Here is a 25,466-nt window from a genome sequence, read left to right on the forward strand (position 1 = left end):
CCGTCGGCGGCCGGAGCAGGTAAGACTCAGCACCGCAAACGACACGTCGCTCACCGGAGCCGCTGCGGAACCGAACCGGGATTTAAAGACACTTTGGACCGCGCGGAATTCCCCCTTTAAACACGTTGGAATATTAGAAAATTTAAAATGCTCACACTTTTAACATTTAAAAAGTGCACTTAATGAAGTCGAATATCCGAGTATTATTTATTTTTGTTACTATTATTATTGTTATTGTTATTATTGTTACGATTATTAATTATTATTATTATTATTATAAGAAAGTTTATTCGCTGTAACCGGCCGCAGTAGAAAGTTCACTCATCCAAAGACGGAAGTTCACCTTTGTTCAGCTAACTTTGGTTTTAATTCGAAATGTGTTTTTGTTTGAATTTTTTTTTTTTTGAGATAGCTGATGTGAATGCAGCGTTACACACACTTGCGCGCGCGCGCGCAGACACACACACACACACACACACACACACACACACACACACACACACACACACACACACACACACTTTTTTGTATTATTAAGATGATTTAATCGGGCGGTTAAAGTGCGTCGGTGAGCCGCTGCGGCTCCGGTCCCGACCCGCTGAGAGGCCGGGAGGACGCCCGCCGTCAGAGCGCGCTTTTCGGCCGGGAGGCCACCCGGGGGGCGGAGGAGCTGAGGAGCCCGCGCCGCCGGCCTCATCTTCCGTTCCTCCGTCCCCGACCGGCGGGAACCACGGCGGGTTCCCCGGGGAAGCCGCTCCGTCCGGGGTTTGGAAAAGACGCGGGACGCGGAGGAACCCGAGGCGGCGGCGGCCGCTCGGAGAGGCGCGAAGCCCCGCCGGAGGAGCGGAGAGGGGCCGCTAGGAGATCAGACACGGACATCTGGGGAAGGACAGGGGCAAGTTCTGCATCAGATTGCACGGAAAATAGAAAAGTCGGAGCTGCGAGGTATTCGCTTTTTAATGTCCAGGATTATCAGATTGAAAGCCGATTCTTGGAATCCAACTAAGAGACACAGAGGAGGCGCTCGCCTGGAGTATGAAATCATAGGACTTTATTGGAGAGTTAGGGTTATGACATGGAATAAATAAACACATACATGTTGACGGGAAAGGACAAACTGCAGCAGGTGGAGCTCGGAGAGGGGATACTGCTCTCCTTCACGATACAATAAATACAAACCCAGACGTGGAGCAAAATACATGAAATGCGTGGGAAGCTTTTCTTACAAGCAGCTTGTAGGACAAATGGCAATAAATTATATATATATATATATATATATATATTTATATATATATTTTTTTTACGTTTGACTGCATGAATGTTGAGGGTAAAAGACAAAGAGGATGTTTGAGGCTGTCGGTCAGGCAGTGATGGACATTTACACCCAGAGGTTATTGTCAAATCTTTTCTTTTGGTAAAACGCTTTCAAACCAAAACAGTAAAAAAGAAGGGAGGAAAGCGACAGGAAAGTTAAGATGTATAAAGGAAGGAGTTCCTCCAGTAAGATATTTTACAAGTATAAACTTTTGAGTGAAACAAGTCGAAGATACACAATCGAGCAATGAAGTAGCTTGAAAAGATCAATAATATAACAACTATTCTCCTTTTAAAAGTCCGACTGAAACATCAACTTTTTCCACGTCATCACATAAAAAACAAAAAACAAAAACGACAAGCACCGGTTGTGCTGTACCTCAACTCGAACCCTCGTCCGGACACTCGGACGGGATCCACGCGTACCGTCTCGAAGCAGAACACCAGCCCAGAAACAACGTCCGGCGTAGAAGACGGACGCGGGTCAGTACAAAGTGGGTGCAGCTCGAAGGCCTGCTCGGCGGAACGGCCTCCGCCGTCGCTTAGAAAACCCCGGTGGGCCAATATCAAATCACTCAGTAACCTCGGTGCATTTCTTTTACGGGCTACGTTTGTCCAGAAGTGTGTGATTTGGTGTGACGGTCACTGAACGACACACTTCTCCTCCTTCTTGGCCATCTTGCCTTTGTTTTGCTCCAGCGTCCTCTCCAGGTGCTCGTCCTCCTCCTCGGCCCTGCAGGGAGGGAGGGGCGGAGGTCAGGGGGTCACATGGGACAGGAGCAGGGAGGGGCTGGCACACACACACACACACACACACACACACACACTGAAGTGGTCCTGATGCCACTGATTGATCCGGTTGGTCAGCATCAGGGTTTGAGCTCTGACCTCCATTGGCCAATGACTGACAGGTCCCGCCCACACAGGTGAGATGGAACACCTGATTTGTGGACACTCAAGATCTTGACCCCCATCCTGACATGCAAGTGTGTGTGTGTGTGTGTGTGAGCGGTGTTGGAGGATTGTGTGTAACTCACTGTTTCTCCTGGGCGTCCAGGTCCCGCACCAGCGCGTCCCGTTTGTTGACCAGAATGACCAGCTCGTCCAGCAGCAGCTGCTCCCGTCTCTTCTGGGCCTCCGTCTTCTGCCAGTCTGCGAAGACCAGGAGGGGAAAGCGGCTCAGACACGGAGGCGACTCTTTTAGACGCGTTCACACTCCTTCAGCCCAGGATGAAATTTGCGTGCAGAGCGAGTGAGGTTGATTCAAAGACACGGCTTGTCCGATGAAGCTACCGGAGGAGAAACATCTGCCTCGGAGCCAAAGATACCGGACCTGCTTCACCATCCAACGCTGCTCTTTGGAAGGAGCTATAGGACCAGGCTCCTGACCAGGAGACAGAAGGACGGATGGACAGTTTGCCGAGACGTCCGTCTCCTCGCACACCTGCTGGACCGCGGTGGATGACACAGAGACCTGGGACGACACACTCTCATGAGTGTCACCTCCACCGTGGTGTCCCTCAGTCTGATGGATCCAAGGAAACCCAGCCGACAACCCGTCGGAAACGTGCGGTACGAAGCACGGAGCGGGACTGACATACGTCCCAACATGTACCGATTTCAACCTCGGCAGACTAAAGGTCCCTCTCCGACGTTGGACCTCTTGAGCTTCTCCTTCAGACTAGTGTTTTGGTCTCAGACAAAGAACCGCCGTCTCTCGGAAGGAGTTCACGTCTCCTAAAAACAGACGACGACGCCGAGTTGAGATTTCCCTGAACTCGACCTGCAAAATCACATCGGAAGTCCAATGTTGGGAAGACTTTTAAAGTCAAATTAGGGAGACCTTCCCTCTCCCAAACAGGTGAGTCTTCAGGAAGGTGCCCCCGTCCAAATCACCTCAGCTTGGGAGAGCATGCTCTCCCAAGGGGTTCCTGTCCGATTCCGCTCTGCAAAACCTTCACAACATCTGGAGGAGCAGACTCTCCTCCTTCAGGTGATCATCTCCCGCTCCCACCAACCTGTGTCTTCACACGTCATCTCTTCCCTAAACAACCCCCTCTGGACTTTCTCACAGGGACTTCCTGACTGTTTCTCCTAAAATTCTATGCTACTTCTTTTCTGGGTGATTACCATATGTTCAATCCAGGGAAATGTTTTGTCAACCGAGCGATTCTAGCGAAACGCGAGGTTGCTTTTTGAATAAACGGATCCCGACAAAGGCCCCCGGGGTTCCCGCAGATGTCCCGGGCCTCCCGGCGGCTCAGGCTAGATTCGGCTCCACTTTACCGAAACGTGTCGAGACACGGGAGAGACACCGGCGGGAACCTCGGCTCCGTGAGAAAACCCGTCGCACGTCGGTTTACATCTGGAGGAGAAAAGCCCGGCGGAGGAATCAGAGCCGAGCGGCGTCGCTTCACCCCATCAATATTTAACCGCCTATTGATCCCCGAATAAAGGCAGTGTTATAAAATGTCAGGCCCCAAAGTAAGTGTGGCTTTATTAAAAATAAATATGCCCCTCTTCATTGAGTCAAATTGCCGCAGTCAGGCGGTGTGTGTGTGTGTGTGTGTGTGTGTGTGTGTGTCACGCTGTGCTCAGTGTGTTTGTCCTGAAAGGTCTGCTCTCTCTCCGTTGCCCTCCGCGTCGCTTTGAAGTCGACCACAGAGCGAAATGAACACAGTCCCAATATTTGGCTCCGCGATCTGGTCTTCCTCCTGTTTGCTCTCCTCCTCCGAGGGGGGAGGAGCTCCGCAAACACTCCCGAAAACACCCCGACCTGCGCCCGCTCGCTCCTTATTGTTGTTGTTTATCGGGGAAACTTTTCGAAACCGGTCACGTGACTCGTCGTCCCTTCGCCCCGGGATAATCGGCGGACGGAAACGCGCTCACGTCCGCAAATACCTTCGCCGCCCCACAATCCCGCGCTGGTGCCGGGGAGGGGCCAGCCGCTCAGGAATAATCTCTCTCAATCCTTACGCTCCATCTTAGCCAAGAAGCCAAAGTGCAGGCTTGTGTGTGTGTGTGTGTGTGTGTGTGTGTGGGGTGCAGAGCTGTCAATCACAGGCAGCAGAGCCCCGCCCCCCTCATTAGGAAGGTAAACAATAAAGAGGGCAGATGAGAGACGTGACCAGGCAACAGCGGAGCGGAGCAGGCTGGGTAACCAGACACCCGCGAACAAACACAACACCCTGCGGCCACTCAGACCCGGCCAGCCCCGCCCCCGTCCGGGAGGGAAAAGAGTGTGTGTACGGCTCATATTCAGATAACCCTCGGCGCGCACGGTAACCATGTGAGTCTGCACGAGGAACACAAGAATGCACTGATTCAAATCCCCCTCCTCCTCCTCCTCCTCCTCCTTCTTCTTCGCCCCCCCGACGCCAAATTTATTCAAGAGCAGAAACTCCAAACTTCTCCTTCTGTCCCTCCCTCCATCTGTCTGTCCTTCTCCCACATCCAACCGTATCGCCCGCCGCTCCGCGACGTTCTGCCACCGCCGTTTTGTTGTTGTTTTTCCGTTGGCGGGCCGGTGCTCTCGCCGCCTTTCATTCTCACGTATAAAGAGAGAAAGAAGAAAAGAAAAAAAGCTGGTTTTGGCCGCCGTCCAAGTGGAGTCAAGAGACAAAAAGTGCCACTGGAGGGGAAGAAAGTCGACAGGAGGGGAAAATGGTTGCCAGAGTGAAACGACTATCACAGGTCCGGAGAAAATATCACTCGAGAATCTTTTGAAAGCCACCGAATCTCCGGCGACGTGACCGATCGGCGACCGGAAACCCGGAAACGGAATAAAAGCTCCCCGAACACAAGCTCCTCTTCGGTCGTCTTTGTTCGAAAACCGCCGTCGTCGCAGAGAATTACGAAAGAAAGGCGAAGGAAAAAAAGAAGAAAAATAAAAGGCCCCTGTTATTTCGAACCTCTTCTACGTCTCCGTCACCGGGGAGTTTAACTTCGGTTCTTCCCGTTACAGTGACTGAATGAACAATAACAGAAAATCCCGTGACGACAAACACTTTAAACTTGCAAACAAACCGCGCGACTTTGGCGACTTTGCTCCGTTTCAGCCGATTCTCAGCAAAACGAAACAAAAAGCACTACTTCCTCCAATAAACTCTGCTCCGACAACTTGTGGAACGGAGCTTCTTTTCCTGTTTTTCTTCTTTTTTTTTTTTTTTCTCCATTTAATTTTTTATCAGCGGTTCCAGTCAACTAGCGCCCCTGAAAGAGTTGGCGACATCATCAAAAGTCGCCCATGTGATGGGATTCCACAGTGAACCTAATCAATCAGGGTCTGGAGCGCGCCGCCCCGATGTGTTACAAAGCCCAAATAGATTTACAAATGGGAAGTGTGTGTGTGTGTGTGTGTGTGTGTGTGTGTGTGTCGGGGTTGTGGAGAGGGATAAGCTCCTGCATAGGATTACATATTGATTTTAAACATATAAAAAAGCTTATCATATCAAACCGTAACAGGAAAAACTCTGGGACCGGGCTATGCATAAATCCCTTTTAGATGGTGAGAGGGCGTCCACTTTAAACACACACACACACACACACACACGCACACACACACACACACATACACGGCCCTCGAAGGCAGCCAAGACACAGCTGTGTGTGAGCCTACATAGGTGTGAATCAGTAAGCAGATAAAGAGGGCACAGTGGATCAATGTAGCGGCAGCCAGATGAGAGCGTGGCATACAGATGGCATTTCCTCGCCTGGCAGCGCACCAGCAAGGTGCAGGGAGGTGGTTAACGCCGGGCGCGCTCCGCCACAGCCACGCCGCGGCCTTCCCGGGCCGTCGCCGCGCCTTCGATCGAGGTCGGAAAAGCGTATCCCGGAGTCGACGGGCGGGTTCCCGCGGCGTTTGTGGGCGGGAACTTTGAGGATTTCGAGGCGAAGAAGGAGCCGGTAGCACAGCATTGTTTTGTTTTGGCAGAAGCGGCGGCCCGGCCCGTTCGCCGGGTGACGAAAGCGAAGGTAAACAAGCTCGAAGCCGGAGCGAAAACCATTTCAGACGGGTTTCGCTCTTTTCTTTGTTTCAGCAGAAGCTCCAAACACAAAGCGCCGCTGCTTCGAACGCGCTCGGCGACGACGGCCCCCGTGAGGCGCCGCTCCCGGCGAGTCGGGCTGAGCGGCGCCTCGAAGGGGGCCGTTGGTTTGCCGAACGTCAACCGGGAAAAGCCGGATCTTCGTTCGCCGGCTTTCCTGGACGCAGTAAACGGACCTTCTTAGACGACATGTGATGAAGCGGCTGAAAACCACCGATTTGAACGGTTAAGCGCCAGGGTTTCCGTGCGGAGCCTGTAAAAAGTATTGATCCGGAGGCTTCTGGAGGACCTCGCCGGCCTGCAGATGCAGGTCAAGAAGGTGGAGGCTGGACCATCAAGGAGAACACACACTCGGACCGCGAGGGGGGTCGGTTTGGGTCCCTGAAGGCCTGGTTTTGTAAACAAGCTGTACGAAAACATTCGTTTTTCTTCTTCCATTAAATACGGAGGTTCTCGTATCCACCTCCCGCGTCTGTACATCCACTTCGGGTTTCGACGGTCCTCCTCTTCCCGATCCTCCTCCTTTTGGCTTTTACGATTTCATTCTGACGTCCGTTTCGCCTTCAAGTCGTCCACGGATGTTTTCGCCGTCAAACCTCCTCATTACCACGGTCGCCGTGCTGCCGAGCAGGAAACTCCGAGAAGGTCGCCGCACAGCCGGTTTGAAGTGGAGGTTTAACTTCTAAGACGATCTTTGAAATGTCCAGTCAAATGTGTCCTCCTGGCAGAGGATTCATCTCCTCCATCTTCTCCTCCTCCTCTTTCCGTCTCCTTCCTGTCGGGAGTCGCTGCCGCTTCCACGCCGCTTGTATTTCAGACCCGCAGGTTCGGCCGACGTCCTGATGAAAACCAGCGGCTCGTCTGCGAATGATTGACAGCTTCCACCGTCAGCAGGAGCCAATGGGAAGCTGCCGAGAACCTTCAGTGATGATGATGGTCCTGTTCACTCAGAGAGGGACAAGGAGTGTGTGTGTGTGTGTGTGTGTGTGTGTGTTAGGATGATGAATGCACTGCAGTGACCTGGCTGACTATGTGTTTGTTTGTGTGTGTGTGTGTGTGTGTTTTTGGGTGCTAACGGACTGTACAGTGACCTGTCTGACTATATGCATGTGTGTGTGTGTGTGTGTGTGTGTGTGTGTGTGTGTGTGTGTGTGTGTATGTGTGTGTTAGGATGATGAATGCACTGCACAGTGACCTGGCTGACTGTGTGTGTGTGTGTGTGTTTTTGGGTGCTAAGCAGATTGTACAGTGACCTGTTTGACTATATGCGTGTGTGTGTGTGTGTGTGTGTGTGTGTGTGTGTTAGGTTGATGAATGCACTGCACAGTGACCTGGCTGACTGTGTGTGTGTGTGTTTGTGTGTGTGTGTGTGTTTTTGGGTGCTAAGCAGATTGTACAGTGACCTGTTTGACTATATGCATGTGTGTGTGTGTGTGTTAGGATGATGAATGCACTGCACAGTGACCTGGCTGACTACGTGTTTGTGTGTATGTGTGTGTGTGTGTGTGTGTGTGTGAGTGTGAGAGGAACACCATGGTTCCAAATGTGTGTGACTTCTGACTGAGAGGAGGAGATAGAGTTGGAGTGCAGTGTGTGTTAGTGTATCAGCACAGGTGTATATTTTCTCAGTGGGGTGTGTGTATGTGTGTGTGTGTGTGTGTGTGTGTGTGCGTGTGCAAGTGTATCTCGTCGATGGGTCTCTCTCTCTGTCATCGACCGTCCAACCAAATCAGCAATTACCTGCACACCCGACCGTCGCTCAATGGAGCTGCCCAAGCACCAAATAAGAGCCGAGGAGCCGTGCGCTCGGCACGCACGTACGTGTGCACGCACACACAGGGACGGAAACGCAAACACACCTGTACGACACACGGACGGATGCAGACAGACTGGCAGATATGCGAACACACACACACACACACACACAGATGAGCGACGGTGTTCCCAGCAGCTCAGAACTATCTGAGTGTCGGGCAGGAAGGCAGAGCTGTGAATGCTAAGAGCCTCCCTGAGGGAGGAGAGGAGAAGAAGCGCTGATAAGTTAGTCTGCTGCAAATCCAACAAGTCCACATGAAGGCCGAGAGCAGCTCGGTGACACCACACACACCACCTCTGCACCTTCCTCCATCCAACACACACACACACGAAACACAGCTGGTTGAATGTGCAGTGGCAGACACGCACGCAGGCGAGGCTCGATAAGGATAGATAAATAAAATGGGCGAACGAAGACGGAGGGAATCAGGCTGGACGGCGGCGTGGCGCTCGCTCGCTCGCTCGCCGCCCTCCCCCTCCCGCGGTCCGCCCCCGCGATCCGACCCACCTCTTTCTGTTTTCTTGCTAATTACAATTGATTTATTATGGACCAGGTAGCTTATCAGGTGCCCGCTGAAATTACAATGGGTGTCCAAAGGCTGTGCGGCGGCGGCGGCGGCGGCGGCGGAGGGGAGCGGGGCGGCCGGTGGTCAATGTCGAATAGCAAAATCAATTAGCATTGATTGGCGAAAGGTTCATTTTGCCAAAGAGGACGCAGTCGAAGGGGATTAAACCCCCCCCCACCTCCACCTCACCCCCCGAGAACTTTGATACAGCACAATGGACGCCTTTCTGGCCGCGCTGTACTTAACAAGCTTCCAATAACACCGCCGCGTCTTTTTCCCGGCGCAGCCCCGCGCTCAGCCCGGCCGCCGGTGAATTTCAATTCCGGCATCGGCTCGTCGGGTCTAGCGAGGAAACAGATAGCATTGATCAAGTATCAGTGAGTGAAATCCCTCACGAGCGGCCATCTTAATCCTCATCAAGAGGCGGAAGAATTCAAATCGGCGGCGGGTTTTTGATGGCGGCTGAAAAACAGCTGGACGAAATGTAGCGCGGGCTCGAGTGAAGGGAGATGAATCGCTCCGCTGGAACCCAAACAAGCGACGCCGGAGCGTCGGCTCGTCCGCATCAGTGGGAAACTACGGCCGCCGCTCCGCTTTAACTCTCCTGGCAGCCGAATACACGGGAACGGCGGATATGAAGGTCTTTGCGCGCGCAGGGCGACGACAACAAACGCGTGGAAAACACTCACTTCGCGCTTGACGCTGAACGAAACTTGGGTAAGTTTGGACAAACTAGCAGCTGCTCCGGAGGCCAGAGGCGGCCGTGGACGCTGCCGGGGTGAGACTCTCGCATCGGGGCGGAGCTGAGTTACGTGACGGATTCCGGGAACAAAACGAGACAAATCAGTTTCTTTTTTTTTTTAATTCCTGGGAGGCGAGTCAGGGTAGAAAAGGATTTTTCCCAGAAATGGAAGCAGCAAGAGACCCCTCGTGCTCAATCATACACCAAAACCCTCCAGGTGTGGAGTGTTACCACACACCCCTGCGGCTGAGGTGACGTGTTCGGGAACCCTGTTTGTTAGCGTAGCGTGCTAAGCTAACCAAGCTAACCAAGCTCACCTTGTGGACCTGAAGTACGAACTTTGACCTTTCAACAAAATCGTGTGGATTCAAAGTCCTTCATTCCACAGACATCATAACATTCACTGTGACTTTCACTGCCTTACCGTCTGTGTGTGTGTGTGTGTGTGTGTGTGTGTGTGTGTGGGGTGTGTGTGTGTGCACGCTACCTTCAATGGCCAGCATGGCTCTCAGCTCTCTGTTCAGCAGTTCGAAGCGTCTCTCCAGATCGTGCTCTTTCTCCCTGTGGCAAGTTAAGGGAAAACACACACACACACACACACACACACACACACACACACACACACACACACACAAAGTTCATCAATATGTTAATGACTAAATCATTAAGCACTTGAAGAAACCTGCAATAAACATCGATTCAGCCACTCGCCTAAACCTTCTCTGGCCTCACATTAATCTACTGCACATGAGTGATACACAGCCTTGGGTGAAAGTGTGTGTGTGTGTGTGTGTGTGTGTGTGTGGGGAACAGGAATATGAGGAGAAAATGAAAAAACAATGACAACAAATGGAGGAGGAGGAGGAGGAGAGAATCAGACAACTACATTCATATGTGTGGTCTCTGTGTGCACGGGTGCATTTGCTCTGTGTGTGTGTGTGTGTGTGTGTGTGCGCGCTCACCACAAATTAAATTCTTTCCTCTTTCAGCCATATTAAAAAATGAGCTAATTTAGTCCCTAATAGAATTTGTCCTTCACGGGCGTCTGTGCTGCGGCCTGCACACGGAGGGAACACAAAGGGCTAATAATAAGCCCTTCTGTCAATTGGCCACTTTAAAAGCCTCCCCTTTCCCATGATATAATGTGATTATGAATACTTCAATCTCTCCTTCACTCGCACACTTTGAAATCCCAGCAGCCACAAATGGGGGAAAAAGACCCTCTGTCAATGTGTGTGTGTGTGTGTGTGTGTGTGTGTGTGTCTCCACCTGTCGCAGCTGACCGTATACGACACAAAGAGACGGGCGATGGAGTGACGATCGCCGCGCTTCTATTGATTTCATATCCGGTCCGCATGTAAATCAATGAGCGGATAAACAAGGAGCGGTGCAGACCCCCCCCCCTCCGTATCATCTGACGCCCCGCTGACCGCCGGGCGGCGTGCGGGTGATGGCGGAGGATACCCGGACGCCGCGGGCAACCGGAAAGAGCTACGAAGAAGAAGAAGAAGAAGATCACGTACAGCAGGGAGAGCTGGTTCTGTCGTCTGATGAGGGCGTTCTTTTTGTTCACCAACATGAACCACTCCTGCATCATGGCCTCCTCCTCCTCCTTGTTGTTCCCTGCAGGGAAGGAAAACACACACAGAAAAGAAAATTATTGCGACGAAAGAAAATAAAGGTGTTTTTTTTTTTTCCGAGCCCGGTTGTGTTTTCCCGGGGCGGCATCAGCCCCGGCGATTACCGTCGGGTGTTTTTGCAGAGCCTCTCGCCGTCGGGCCGTGCACAACCACGGCGATCGCTCGGCGAACACATCTCGCGTCCCGTTATCCGCCGCGTACGGCAATACCTGCTCCGCTTCGCTAACGCTCCGATTCCCGATTTGTTCTTCGGCTCGAAAAGAACAAACAAAAAGCTAAAACCGCGATATTGTTGTAATACCGCCATTTCCCGACTGTAAGACGCTGCTTTTTTTTTTAACACTGTGGCTAATTTATGGATTTTTTTTAATGCTAACAAGCCTCATTAAGCATCGGAGCGCTGAAATGACCGCGTAACTCCGACGCCGTTCGATTCCGACGCCGAAGAAGACGAGTTAAACAATTTCGTGCGATCGGCGGGGATAGAAAATGTTTATTTTTCTTTTCAATCAGCCGTGTTAACGTCACTGTTTGGGGAAAAAAAAAAAAAAAGCATTTCCTGTACATATTTGTGGATGCTACCAATATGAATTTAATCAAGAAAAATGTTTCTGTGTAAATGCCATGTGACAAGTGCGGTTTATATATGTACACATATATTTATTTTGGATCTCGTATTCAGACGCGTCTGGAAACGACAGGAACGGCTTTGTTTTTCGCTCCTGTCGTCACCTTGGACAGCAAAATAAGATTCAACGCGACAGGGTGACGCCATTCCAGACCGCACGCGTGACGATAAACCTTTCGAATCCACGCTCTTTCCGCGTCTTTTTTAAACGCCTGACGTTAGCGAGGCTCCCGCGCGAGAACGCGACTAGAATTTATCCCTCACGCCACACGTATATTTTCCCGCCGCGAATATGAATTCTGCTTTTTGTATCAGCGATTTCTCTCTAATCTTTGCGGGACCGCGGGCCAGTTGAGCAGCGACGGCGGCATTAATCTGACGCCCGGCGCGTCCGGGAAGAGGAGAAACGGATGAAAACAGAGAAAACGGGGCCAGATGAAAGATGGTCTCGGGGCTCGGGTTATTATCTCCGGCGCTTACCAGAGAATTAACGCTACAAATACACTCGGACGCTAATTGACGGATGGGTTCGGCGGGAACGACGGGGGAAATTTTTTTTTTTTTTAATTAGCATAATTAGCATCTTTAGAACGAACCCCTGAATGAACGCGACTCAGAAAGAGACGTGATGAAAAACATCACCTGTGAATAAACGCCGCTTGACGAAGCGAGAGGGATAAGGGGACACACACACACACACACACACACACACACACACACACATTTGCACAGTCTGGTGGCAGAGGAGAGGGAGCACGGGCGCCGCCGCCGCGTCATTGACGACAAAAGGCGAGCGGCGGGATGTGTGCACGGACACCGGCGAGTGTGTGGACATTTGTGATACTGGGAGCCGGCAGATGTATGTAATTTCATTTAGGAGGGTGGAGTGGAGGTGGGGGGGTGGAGGAGCGGGAAAAAAAAAAAGAAGAAAAAAAAACGAGGGAATGAAAGCAAGCTTCGGGATTTAGCGGAATCGGGGGCTCGTGGATTACTGTAGTCAACTTTGAAACGGACGACACTCGGAGGGGGGATAAAGCGGGCGCTGACAGGTCATTGTGCTGCCTCCAAGTCAAATAAAACAAGCAAATAATAATGGCAAATATTAAGCTCCTGTGACATTGTGGCGAGGCGGGCTGGGAGACGAGGGGGGATTATAAAGCTATATCCCCCACCGCCCGCCGACTAACCACCAGCCGCATTTTATGAAAGGAGGGGAGGCGGCGGGGGGGGGGGGGGGGGAGGTCAGAGGAAAGGTAGAGGAGCGAGTGCATAGGGAGGGGGTGAAGGGAGGGGAAAAAAAAGAGAGAGAGCGAAGGGAAGAAGGGCAAACGGGTGAGCGATATCAAAGGAGGATTGCGGCCGACAGCTGCTCGGCGTCCTCCTTCCCCGGGCGAGCGACGCCGCCTCTGACCTCCGCACGCACCCGCAACCGCCGGCGTCATTGTGCTTTTTAATTAATCGCGATATTAAACCGTCGTTTTTTTTTTTTTTTTGCGAGGTGAGGGTTTTTTTTTTTTTTTTTTTTTGCACGCGTTCTCCAGATTTGGTTTCATTTTTTTTTTTTTTTTTCCAGGGGATGTCCGGCGGTGAATGAGTCAAGAATTATTCTTAAAATTTCAGTCTGAATCTGGAGAAATTGCGATAAAAATCACCCTTCATCCACAACCCCCCCCCCCCGACATATTTTTATATAAAAATACAGAGCGAGCTTACTTATAATTTCCACAATTCTGCACAGTTGTTTATTTTTAATTTTTTTTTCATTATTTTTATTTTTTGATGCTGCCCCTCGGGGACGAATACACTTATTTTCTGATTCGGAAAAATCGACATTTGTTTTGTAGAAGACGCCCGCGTGTTATAACCCAAACGGTCTTTGAGAGATGAGACGAGAACAACTTTATTTATCCCGAAGGAAATTGTTGTGCCAGAGTTTCGAGCAAAAACATAACAATAATAGTAGGAAGGAGGGAGAATAAGAAATGTAATAAAATATAAAGTGTCAAGGTTCAGGCTATCAAGTGCTGTCATTTGCCTCTCGCGTTCCTGCCCGTTGCTTTATTTCGGGGGTTCGGGATTTCTCCCGATCGTATCCGTCGGCGACGCGGGGAAACAGAGCGTCGCGTCGCGTCGCGCGAAGACAAACGGTGTAAATATCCCTGGCAGGCGGCGGCGGCGGCGGCGCCGTCTGCGAATCCGGCCTTGGCTTGCAGACCCGGCGCATCCATGCTGGCTCTCGGGGGGCCATCTTGGATCAAAGCATCTGGCGCTTTGGCATTCTGGGTCTCGGCGTTTTCGCCTCGCCCGCCGTTTCTCTGAGCGCGACGCGGAGCAGAGACGCAGCGGAGATGCGGCGAGCCGGAGCCCGAGCCGGACGCTTGGCACCGGGACAATGTTTGATCAGGACATCAAAGGATTAGACGAAATATGTGTGATGGAGATCCACCGCCGTCCCCGTCCGGAGACGACTCCGGCGCCGGTAACGTGCTGCTCGGGGCCGCCTCACTTATCGACACACACACGCGAGATACAATCGAGTCACACACACACACACACACACACACACAGCTAAGATACAAGTGATACACGCAACCCAACAACGCCTATCTGATTGCCTGTCTCCGTCCGCTCTTGTTTCACTCTCACACACACACACACACACACACACACACACACAGGCTGGATAGGATGGATAGGATGACACCCAGACGCAGGATTTCCTTCTTCCTCAGACGGGGTTTTTAAAAAAAAAAAAAAAAAAAAAAAGGTGGTTAGCGGTGGTTGTGTTAGTAGGAAGGGAGGAGGAACACACAATGAAGGAGGGACAGGGTTAAAAGACAGAGTTAGCCTCTATAGCCAAATAAGATTAAGATAGTTATCTTGGCCACTGTTCCATTCAGTGCAGATAGGAATAATGAAACCCACCCCGAGGTGGTCAAACCGCTGCTGCCGGCCGGCGCCGGCTTTTAATTAAGCATGTGATGCTGCTGCTCCGGCTAAACACATGCAGGGACGAGTGCTGGGCTGTAAATATCGATTGGGTTTACGTCGACGGTTGTTTTCCACGGGAGGCGTGAAAGCCGACGGCGGAGGGTTTTATTCGGCGCACTTGAATTGTCATTTCACTCCGCCGGGCCTGGAGAAACGCCTCTCCCCCGCCGCGCGCTAATAACAAAAGACGACGCGTCGTCGCTTATTAACCAAATGAGACGGAGAACACTGGTATAAATGCGACGGCGTGCAGGTTTGCACCTGTTCATTTCCACAAGCGATATTCTTTATTCCAGAAAACCTCATCTGGGGGACCTGGCTTGGAACAACGCCGGCGTAACGCGCAACCTTCCGGCGGCCATGTTGGATTTGGCTTCAAATCAAGACGTCGCAAAGAGCGGGTTCTCCGCCGGTTTACGGACCCGACGGCCTCGACGTCGGCGGGAACGACAAAAAAAAAAAATCAAGCCTTCTGCGGCCCCGACCCTCATCTGGACCGCCGAGGATTTGGAACTGCCGTATCGTGACGACGGATCGAAATTCGGGAACCGGACTTCCACCGGCCGCCTGGGAAAAAAAAATAAAAAAAAAAATCACCCGGTAACTCTTTTCGCGTCTGCTGCAGGTCGGGTCAATGCATCTCAAAAAGCATTTGTTTTGGATTAAGCCGGCAATCAACGACAGATAAAGAGACGGTAAGCGATGGTGTCTATCGACGCGCCCCGGGGCGATGAACAACAACAAGAAAAAAAAAACAAAACAAAACAGAAAGGAGTCATCCGGCAGGTTTAAGCCATTCATGCCACGGGTGTTTTTAAATAATCAGACCTTGTGTAATGAGAATATTAATAATACCACCGCAGAGGTTCTTCTGGAGGAGGGAATCGATACTTGGAAGTTCACGGGAGAAACGTGCGGAATGAGCGTTCTTTCGGAAAGCGCGGGATCTCCACGCGTCCCTTCCGTCGCCACGGAAAACACTCGGCGATTATTCCATCCCGTCGACCCGATGACCGACGTTTGCTTATTCGTAAGGGAACGCGGTAAACGGATGAGGAAAATCCGACAGCCGCCTTCCCAGGAGAGACGCGACTCTGCCTGGAAGGAGGGAGCGTGGATGAGGGGGGGCGCCGGGCAGAGAGAGAAAAACATTAAAAGCCGCGACGGCGGCACGTTCATCTCATTTCTTATCCCGCCATTTTGCCATTTAATCCAATAGCTGCTAATCCAATTTGTCTATCAGACATGTAAAAAGGCGGGCGGGAGGGGGAGGAGGCAAAGGGAGGAGATCTGGACGAACTTCTCGTCGCTTTCTGGACGGGGGTTCATTCAGAGCCGGGTCTCTGGGACTCGGGAAGCGGGAATCGGAGCGAGACGCCGGCGGAAGGAAAACCGGAACGGACGGAATTGAAGACGCGAGCGGGACGGAGAGGACGACGACCGGAGACGCCGTTTAGTCACCGAGAGGATCGAGCCGGCTCGGATTTTATAAAACAACTTTCCCGAATGGGTGACGAGTCGGCGGATTCAATTTGAGAAATGAGACGGCGCGAAAAACAACAGGTGATACCGAGACGTTTGTGGAATCCCGGTTCATTTCCAAACATGGCTAAAAAAAGGCAGCATCAGGTTGTAGCTGCAGAACCCCCCCCCCACCCACAAAACCCCCCCAAAACCCCAAAACCCATTCCTCCTGCGCTCCCTCGCTCCATTCTGCTCTCCGCTGGAGTGGCGCTGAGGGCTATTTCTTTCTGCAAGGAGGCCTTTTTAGCTGCCCTCAATGGCACAATGGCTCCCAGTGCATAGAGCAGATTCCCGCTTTATTGAACCTGTGTATAATGTCCGCTGAATGGAGCACATTAACCGATTCACACTCGCCTCCCCCCCCCCCCCCTCCACCCCGCTCCTTCCTCGGCGGGAGAAAAGGAGGGAAGCGAGAAAAAAGAAAGAAAGAAAGAGGGAGGAAAACCTCCCTTCACGCTGAGGCACAATGACTGCCTTTTCCGCCGGTGTCATTTGTCAACCAGCGCTTGCTTTGCCGTTTACAAAAGAGGCGGAGGAGAGCGGAAGGGGCGCGGACCGGCTCCGCACACACACACACACACACACACACACACCGGCGGATTCACCGTTTCTAATCATCGAGGTGTGTTTTGTGACGTCGGGAGAGGAGGAGGCGGCGTCGGGGTTTTCGCGGCGGCTGAAACGTACGGTTTCTGCAAAGGTCGGGTAGCGAAAGCTAAAACAAACGGCGTCTGGCGGGTGGACGGTGATCTAGAAGCGCTCGCTTCGGGCCTCGTTTCTTAAAATCGGTCTCTGGACGACCGATGAAGGATCTCGTCCCTCCTTTTCCTTAAAATAAAACCCCTCGCCGGCTTGTTTTGGACGTTTTGTCGAACTTTGAGCGTTTGAGTGTCGAGCGTTGTTGATTTAGCTGCGTGATCTTACTTCACGGCAAACACCGTTTTTGCAAACCAAAAGGTTGTTTTCGTGTCGTCATCGGTGGCAACCTGATGAAAAGTATGTTTTATTTTTAATATTTCTATTATTTCTTTTGAATGAATTAGCATGCCGCGCCGCTAGCTTAGCTGATCGCAGGGATATAAAGAATCTGACGAGTGAAGCAAAGGGTTAAACGCTGGTATTTCCCTGACCTTAAACACCTCCTTTGAGAGAAGGTTTGGGGGAAAAACAAATCAATACCCAGCAGATGCAATCGGGGGAATATTTTTCATTTGCAAAGGTAATCTTTAAATTTCTCGATTGTCTTAAAAGAAGCCGGGCGCGCGTCACGTCTCCCGCAGACGCGGGAGGTGATTTCCATCCCGATCATGTGATATCTACTTTTTAAACATTTTGGTCTTTTATCTGGCGGCGGCGATTGTGAGGGCAGCATCAAAGGTGGAAGCCAAAGCCCTTTTTAATGAGCGGCCCAGAGTTCATACGCGCCGCCTATCGTGTCGCCGTTTGAACGTTTGTGTTCAGAGACCATGTTAAACACGGGGCGCAGGTTTGCCCTGCTAATATGTTTTCCTCCTCCCTCCGAAAAACACACACCTCCTCGGCCTCGCACCGCTGACTCCTCCGCACACACACACACACACACACACACACGGATGCACAGCCCTGGGCAAACGCCTCGCCTGACCTCGGAGCCGACGGCGTAACGCCTCCGAGGTTACGGAGGCAAACAGCTCACATAATAAACTGACCCCGCAGAGGAAAATGCTCATATTGGGCGGGTGGAGGGGGAAGGGGGGGGGGGGGGGGGGGACGACACCACGCTCGCGTGCACGTGCGCGCACACTCCGGGTTGTTAGCGCAGAGGGCTGTATTTGCATCACGGAAGTACGCAGCTGCCACGCACGTCCGTCTCGTACGTTAATTTCCCTCTTAATTAACGAAACCCGCCGTCTGAACCGGCGGGATCCAACCGGAACACGACGCCTTCCCGGGACTGTTTTTCCGTCTCCCTCTCAGACGCCGCCAGACCGTGACAATCAACGCCGGTACGCCGCCGCTCCTTCCACCCCCCCCCCCTCCCCCACCCTCCGCTCCATCAAATTGTGTTTTTGCCACAAATCAATAAACATTATCAGAGAGTGGCAGACTATGGGCTGGCGGAGGCAGCCTCTGTCTGTTGGAGCCCGGACCGCCCCGGTTCTATCGCAGGACGCCGGGAGGAAACGCGACACCAAAATGGCGGGCGAATACGCGGGACGGAAAGGATCGAAGTCCGAACCGTATGTCACGTCCACGCTCACAAACGCGTCGAGCATGTGTGTGTGTGTGTTTTTTTTTTTTTTTTTTTTTTTTTAAACCCCTCGCGCCGCTCGACATTAGCCAGAAATTAAAGGGGAAAGAATCCCAGCGATGGTGACTCCGGAGCCTCGCCGCCCCATTAGCCCGCCGGATTCCCGCTCTATGCTTGTCAGCTCCGGTTAGCTTCGGCGGCGGAAATCCTCGCTCTCTCCGACGGCCTAGCAGAACCATTTAACCGAGCGCTAAATAAGATGATTTTCAACCTGTCCCCACTTAGCTTGGGGCTAGAAAAGAAGAATCAGGGGGCCCTGCCATACACTATTTCTCAATTACCTTTCTCATTATTGTCACCCGTGTTCATTACGACTATTATCATCCCTCGTACGCCCGACCCGGCCCCCCCTACTTTAGGCTAGCTTAGGCTGTTGTAGCTGTCATGTCGGATGAAGAGAAAGATGAGAGCCGCGGAATCGAGAGCTTTTTGCGAGGGCCGAAGCACTTCAGGTAATTAATCTAGCGCGAGGGGGCTGACGGGAGGAGAGGTACGTACGCCTGCGCGCAAGTGTGTGTGTGTGTGTGTGTGTTTTCGTCGAAACGCCCGATCGGGGAGCTCACCTGCCGATACCCCCTAAAAGGTATTTCATTAGCGAGCCTTTTACCCGACGAGCGGTGGAACAAAGCCTCGTTTACGCCTGTCTCCACTCCAGCTCGACGGGACCCTCCAGGACGCCTGTAGCTGTGTGTGAATGGGCTAAAGAAGAGTGGAGGAGCAGAGAGGAGAGGCTATGCGCGTTCATAATCTCATGACAAAAGGCAAAAAGGCATCATCCTATTAACAGCGTGATCTTCAGCGGCTCATGCTAGCTCCTTTCCACAGGGGGCTCTCTTTCATTATGAAGGTGAGTGGGTGATAGGGAGCGGCGCAGACACCCAGCGCCTCCCCATTAGCCCTGGGACAAGGGGAGCTATGAAGGGGGAGCGGGGAGAGGAGGGACCCCATGCTAAGGTCCCGCTCCGAGTCTCTTTCTACTCCGAAGAATGAGAGCTTTCGCTTGGACCTTCGGGGGCTGGTTTCTATTAGGCTGCTGTGAAACAACACAAAGTGGGACGTTCTTCAATCACGCACCTCGGCACACACAAACATCCCCGGCCAGAACGCGTTTAAAGGCGTTTTTCGACGCCTCGTTTCAAGACGCCGCGAACCGGACGTTTAAAAGCGGTCATTCTCCTACCGTATTACATCAACTGCCCGGACCTGCAGATTTGCGCTGTACAACCTTCAGAAAATCAGACCCCACCTGACCCGAACAGTCGGCACAGCTATTGGTTCAGGCCATGGTCGTCTCCCGCCTGGACTACTGCAATTCCCGCTTGTGCAATAAAACCACTGCAGATGGTACAAAATGCTGCAGCACGGTTGGTATTCACCCAACCCAAAAGGGCTCATGTTACACTTCTGTTCGTCCAGTTGCACCGGCTACCAGCAGCTGCCAGGATCAAGCACAAGGCCCTGACCCTGGCCTTCAAAACCACCTCAGGAACAGGTCCAGCATATCTAAGACCTTATGTTCCCGACAGAGAGCTGCGTTCCTCTAATACAAACCGACTAGCAGTACCTTCTGCTCGCTCTAAGCGATCTCAGGCAAAACTGTTCTCACTTCTACTACCTCAGTGGTGGAACAAACTTCCGGAAGCAACAAGACTAGCATCATCTCTCTCAACCTTCAAGAAACAGGTAAAAACGTTTCTCTTTCAGGACTTTTTACTGCGCTGATGCCCCAGATCAGGTTAGGCACCAAGTTAGGCTATGCAGTGTGTGTGTGTGTGTCTGTTCATGTATGTCTTTGTCAAAAAAAAAACAAAAAAAACTCACTGACCCCAGCTTACTGTTCTGTATATTTCCTGTGCATCTTGTATTTGCAAGTGTTATTTGCAGTCCCTGTGTCCTCTATTGTAAGTCGCTTTGGATAAAAGCGTCTGCCAAATAAAATGTAATGTAAAAAAAAGACAGCGGACTCTTCGGTCACTCGGCGTTCGCGTCGCGTTACGTTTTTCCGACAAGCATTTGAGCTTCGCGCCTAAGCTGATCTGAAGATGCTGGTCAGAGAGCAGGTCACCAACAAAGACCTGCTACCCAGGAAGTGAAAATCCCCTTTTGTTTTCTGTGCTGGGTTTTTCAGTAAAATCAAGTCCTCACAGAGGAGGAAGCCCGCGGGAGGCCAAAACAACGGGACTCGTTCCTGCAGAAGCCAGAAGTCTGTAGGACTTGAAGGTATCGACCTTCTTTGAAGATTAACACGTCTACAAAAAATGATGTATCCAGAAGAAGCTTGGTGATGAAAAATGTCTCTAATGGTTGCCGCGACAACCGCGCGGTATTTTTTTTTTTTCTGACATTCTGAGACGATGAGAACGAGGAAAGTGGAGGTAGTTTTTCATTCCTTCGCCCTTATAGTAACCGTGCATTGGGAGCTGCATATCCTTTTAGTAAACAGTCATCTGGTCGCTTCTTCTGAAACATCTAGAGCAGTGATTCTTAACCTGGGTTCGATCGAACCCCAGGGGTTCGGCGGAGGTCAAGACACACATTGGTGATGACATCACCGGCTGCAGGTGATCACGCTACATAGCCCGGCCTATCCGTGCCGCGGGGATTTTGGCGCGCTCAGTTGTAGTAACTTGTGACTGTCGTGATGGTACGTCGTGTGATTTCTTTCTTAATATTTGAATCCCTTCATACTAATTATGTCGGGCAAAAAAAGAAAGCGGTCGGAAGAACACGTGCAATACGGATTCACATGTATGACGGGACGTGATTGGAATCGATGTCCTGACTGCGTGATTTGCAAAGACAAGATGAGCAATTCTAGTCCAGCACCGGCAAAACTAAGGGAAGGCTTCCTTCAGCTGCGTGGAGATGGGAACTACAAGAACATAGCGCTTGCCGGATTCAAGGTGAAGGGAGCCAGATTCCACGAAAAGGCTACTCCGCCTGTTCTTTGTACCCATCAACGAAACGATCCTCCATCCAATAAAGAAGGGTTCGGTGAATGCGCATGTAAAACAGGTGGGGTTCAGTACCTCCAACAAGGTTAAGAACCACTGATCTAGAGACAAATTGTATTTCCACAAACACATAAATGCATGACAAGTAAAAATGATGTAGCCTGGCTGAGCTCTGCGGTCTAAAATTTCAATTTTGCAAACAGGAGTCCCGCATGGAAACAACCGGTAGTTTTCTAATGAGGCTGATGTTGTACTTACGTCGCTTCTGAATAAAGGAACAGCATGTCGGACTGCCGTCGTTGGTATTTCCTAGTGATACATTGCCTCCGGTAACCGGTGCATCTCTGCCGCCCGACTCGAACGCTGGAATCTCCGCAGATGTTACGACACGTCGGCTTCGGAATGCTTCACTATTTGCATATCTGTTACCGCTTCAACTGCCGTTAAAGGCGAAAAGAATAGTAGATTCTGTTTTGAAACGAAGTCCTCTGGGACGATGCGGCAGAGAGTCGGGAGACGCTCGATCCGTGGGGTTTTTTTTTCTGTTTTGAGTGTTTTTGCTGTGCTCGGTGGGCGTGCCTTCAGCCTCAGGTAATTTGCGTGAAAATGAAGTAGAGCTTTGTATTTGTGAATGACGGCGCCGGCAGACAAGGGTTCTTCAGTCCTCGCTGGAAATGTCCAGCTTTTCTATGATGTAATGAACACCTCCATGCTTTACCTTCTTCAGATACTTTCCAACTCAACTGCACGCGACGGCCGAGCAGGATAAACATTTATTGAACACGTAAAAACTAAATGTTTTCTGGAACATAATTGTCTAGAAAACCAGACAGGAATATTTGTCTGGAAAAAATACACTTTAAATAACCTCAAATATTCTGCTCTCCATAAAACTATATCCTGTCAAAATGATACAGGTTAAAAATTAATAAAAATTGTGCCCTTAAGCAACTAAAAACATTAAAATATCTTTACTCTTATGCCATTTTATGAAAAAAAAAACAAAAAACAAAACGTAAACTCGAAATAACTTACAATATTCTGTTCTCCATAAAACTATATCCTGTCAAAATGAAACAAGCTAAAAATTTATAAAAATTGTGCCTTTAGGCAAATCAAAACATTAAAATATCTTTACTCTTATGCCATTTGGTGAACAAAAAAAAAAAAAAAAAAACAAAAACAAAAAAAACGTGAACACTAAATATCTTAAAATATTCTGTTCTCCATAAAACTATATCCTGTCAAAATGATACAAGTTAAAAATTTATAAAAATTGTGCCTTTAAGCAAATCAAAACACTAAAATATCTTTCTCTTATGCCATTTTATGAAAAATAAACGTAAACTCTAAATAACTTAAAATATTCTGTTCTCCATAAAACTATATCCTGTCAAAATCATACAAGTTAAAATTTGATAAAAATTGTGCATTGAAGCAAATCAAAAACTTAAAATATCTTTGCTCTTATGCCATTTTATGAAAAATAAATGTCAACTCTAAATAAATTAAAATAATTTGTTCTCCATAAAGCTATATCCTGTCAAAATTAAAACAGAAATAGGAACATAATGCAAAAAAAAGAAAAAAAAAACAAAAACGAAAAATGTATAGAAATTGTGCCTTGAAGTAACAACAAACTAAAACATTCAGTTTTCTTTGCCCTTATGCCGTTTTATAAAAAACAAATTTAAACTTTCCATATTTGGACAAATTTTGCTCTACATAAAAATATCTCCTATCAAAATGACACAAATTCAAAATATGAACACGCTGCAAAAAAAAACAAAAAACAAGATAAATAAAAAGTTAAGTTAAAGTTAAAAGCTAAAGTAACGACAAATCAAAACATTCAGTTTCCTTTGCTCTTATGCCGATTTGTTGTTTGTCAAGTTGTGCGTCTCCTGTGGAGATTCTCAGTCTGGATAAATCTTCTCCTTGGTCTTCCTAAAGACCTCCAGTCTGGCTTCTCCACTTCCAGCATCCGTCTACCGATATATTCACTCTCCCTCCTCTGTCCATGACCCAACCATCTCAGTCTGGCTTCTCTGACCTTCTCTCCAAAACATCTAACATGTGCTGTTCCTCGGATAGACTCATTCCTGATCCTCTCCATCCTGGTCACTCCCAAAGAGAACCTCAACATCTTCATCTCTGCAACCTCTAGTTCTGCCTGCTGTCTTTTGGTCATTGTAACTGTTTCTAGTCCAAACATCATCTCTGGTCTCACCACTGTCTTGTACACCTTTCCTTTCATTCTGGCTGAAAGTCTTCTATCTCTTTGTACCCCTGACGCTTTTCTCCAACTATTGCAACCTGCTTGGACCCGTCTCTTCACCTCTTTTCCACACTCTCCGTTGCTCTGGACTGTCGACCCCAAGTACCTGAAATCCTCCAGCTTCTTGATCTCCACTCCCTGTAGCCTCACCGTTCCACCCGAGTTCCCCTCATTCACACACATATATTCTGTCTTGCTGCGACTAACTTTCATTCCTCTCCTTTCCAGAGCATACCTCCACCTCTCTAGAGTTTCCTCTACCTGTTCTCTGCTCTACCTGCAGATCACAATGTCATCCGCAAACATCATGGTCCATGGAGGTTCCTGTCTAACCTCATCTGTCATGTCAGCCTGTCCATCACCACTGCGAACAAGAAGGGGCTCAGAGCTGATCCTTGATGGAGTCCCCAACATGGTACTTTGCCTCAAGTGTCCCACTCCATGGCACCTCAGTCAGCTCCGTCTGAATCTGCGCAGGTGCACTTTCTACGTCAACTGCGAACAGGTTGCAAAGCAAAAGGAAATTCCTTTTTTTTTTTAGGTGCTTCAAAGTCACCAGAGTGCCGTGCGAACCCTGCGCGCTCAGTTTATCTGCAAAGTGCGCTTTGGGAACACCTTTGTGCCGACTCGGTTCAACATTACCTGGAAACAGGGAAGGTGAGGCGAGTTGCACCGGTACGTTTGTGTCTCCCAGAAGAGCAGCCTCACTTGAGGCCTTCAGCGCATCAGACACCTCAGTGATTCTGCAGCTGGGCGTTGAGATGAGCTGCTACGTCAGCCAGAAACACCAGCTCACATTTCCACTACTCATCCCCCAAAACTGTGGAGTACTCTCCTTTGCTGAGCTAGAGACTCAATTGAGAATTTTCGGCAAAGTGTCGGCAAACTCTGAATCTATTTCCATCACAAAAGACTGAAATTGCCGGCAATTCAAACCTTTAATTCAGATAACATTTGCGGTTTGGGCTCCGATGCTCATGACATGCTCTGTTTTCAGGACATTACCACACAGCGTTTCCTGGTGTATGCTGCAGTGATACGCTGCAGTGATACCTTACTGGTGGGCGAACAGATGCAACGCCCTGCATCTTCACTCGTATCCTTCCCACTAGTCTACTTTTTCACCGCACATCGCCGGTGCTCCATCTATTGTAAGCCCAATAAGTTTGTCCCAGGGCAGTTCCGTGTCGGTTACACTTTGACATACGTTTTCAGGTCTTTTCCTGTCGTCGTCCTGTGCATCGATTTAATGTCCAATATTTCCTCTGTAAGGCTGAAATTGGAGTCCGCTCCACAGATGAAGATGGCCAGCTGTGCCGCGTCAGTCATGTCACTACTTTCATCCACAGCAAGAGAGTATGCAATAAAGTTTTTGCTTCTATCACGCAACAGTGTTCTTAGATTCGAGTCACAAATCCCATCTCCAACCAGATTCTACTAAGGCTTACATTTGCCAACATCTGCTTTTTGTCTGGACCCAAATCTGGCACACCTTTATCATGCATTTCCTTAGAAACTCTTCCTTGGTGAATGGCGGGGCTGATTTGGCCACCTCCTCTGCCACAAGAAAACTTTCACAGTAGCTTCACTTGGTGATTTTGCTATGGGGAAAAAAGGCTGCTGAATTTCCATCGTGGGGAAATTCCTTCTCTGCATTCAACCCATCATGCATGAGCAGC

At 50.1% G+C, this 25,466-nt stretch overlaps 1 protein-coding gene across 7 annotated transcripts in view; it reads right to left on the minus strand.

The window, feature by feature from the left end:
* Positions 1 to 1,029: 1,029 nt before the first annotated feature.
* ehbp1 (EH domain binding protein 1) overlaps positions 1,030 to 25,466 on the minus strand; it is a 142,210-nt gene continuing 117,773 nt past the window's right edge. For all 7 annotated transcript variants that reach the window (XM_086174122.1, XM_086174141.1, XM_086174132.1 and 4 more), the window contains 4 exons: positions 11,006 to 11,105; positions 9,970 to 10,043; positions 2,352 to 2,466; positions 1,030 to 2,047 (listed from right to left, as the gene is read on the minus strand). In XM_086174122.1, the coding sequence (XP_086030248.1) occupies positions 1,957 to 2,047; positions 2,352 to 2,466; positions 9,970 to 10,043; positions 11,006 to 11,105 (380 nt within the window). In that variant the 3' untranslated portion in view covers positions 1,030 to 1,956. The remainder of the gene's footprint in view (positions 2,048 to 2,351; positions 2,467 to 9,969; positions 10,044 to 11,005; positions 11,106 to 25,466) is intronic.

The sequence above is a fragment of the Fistularia commersonii genome, chromosome 2 (genome assembly GCF_037954325.1).
Source record: "Fistularia commersonii isolate RoL2024-O1a breed Wild chromosome 2, RoL_Fcom_v1.0, whole genome shotgun sequence".
NCBI classification, from domain to species: Eukaryota; Metazoa; Chordata; class Actinopteri; order Syngnathiformes; family Fistulariidae; genus Fistularia; species Fistularia commersonii.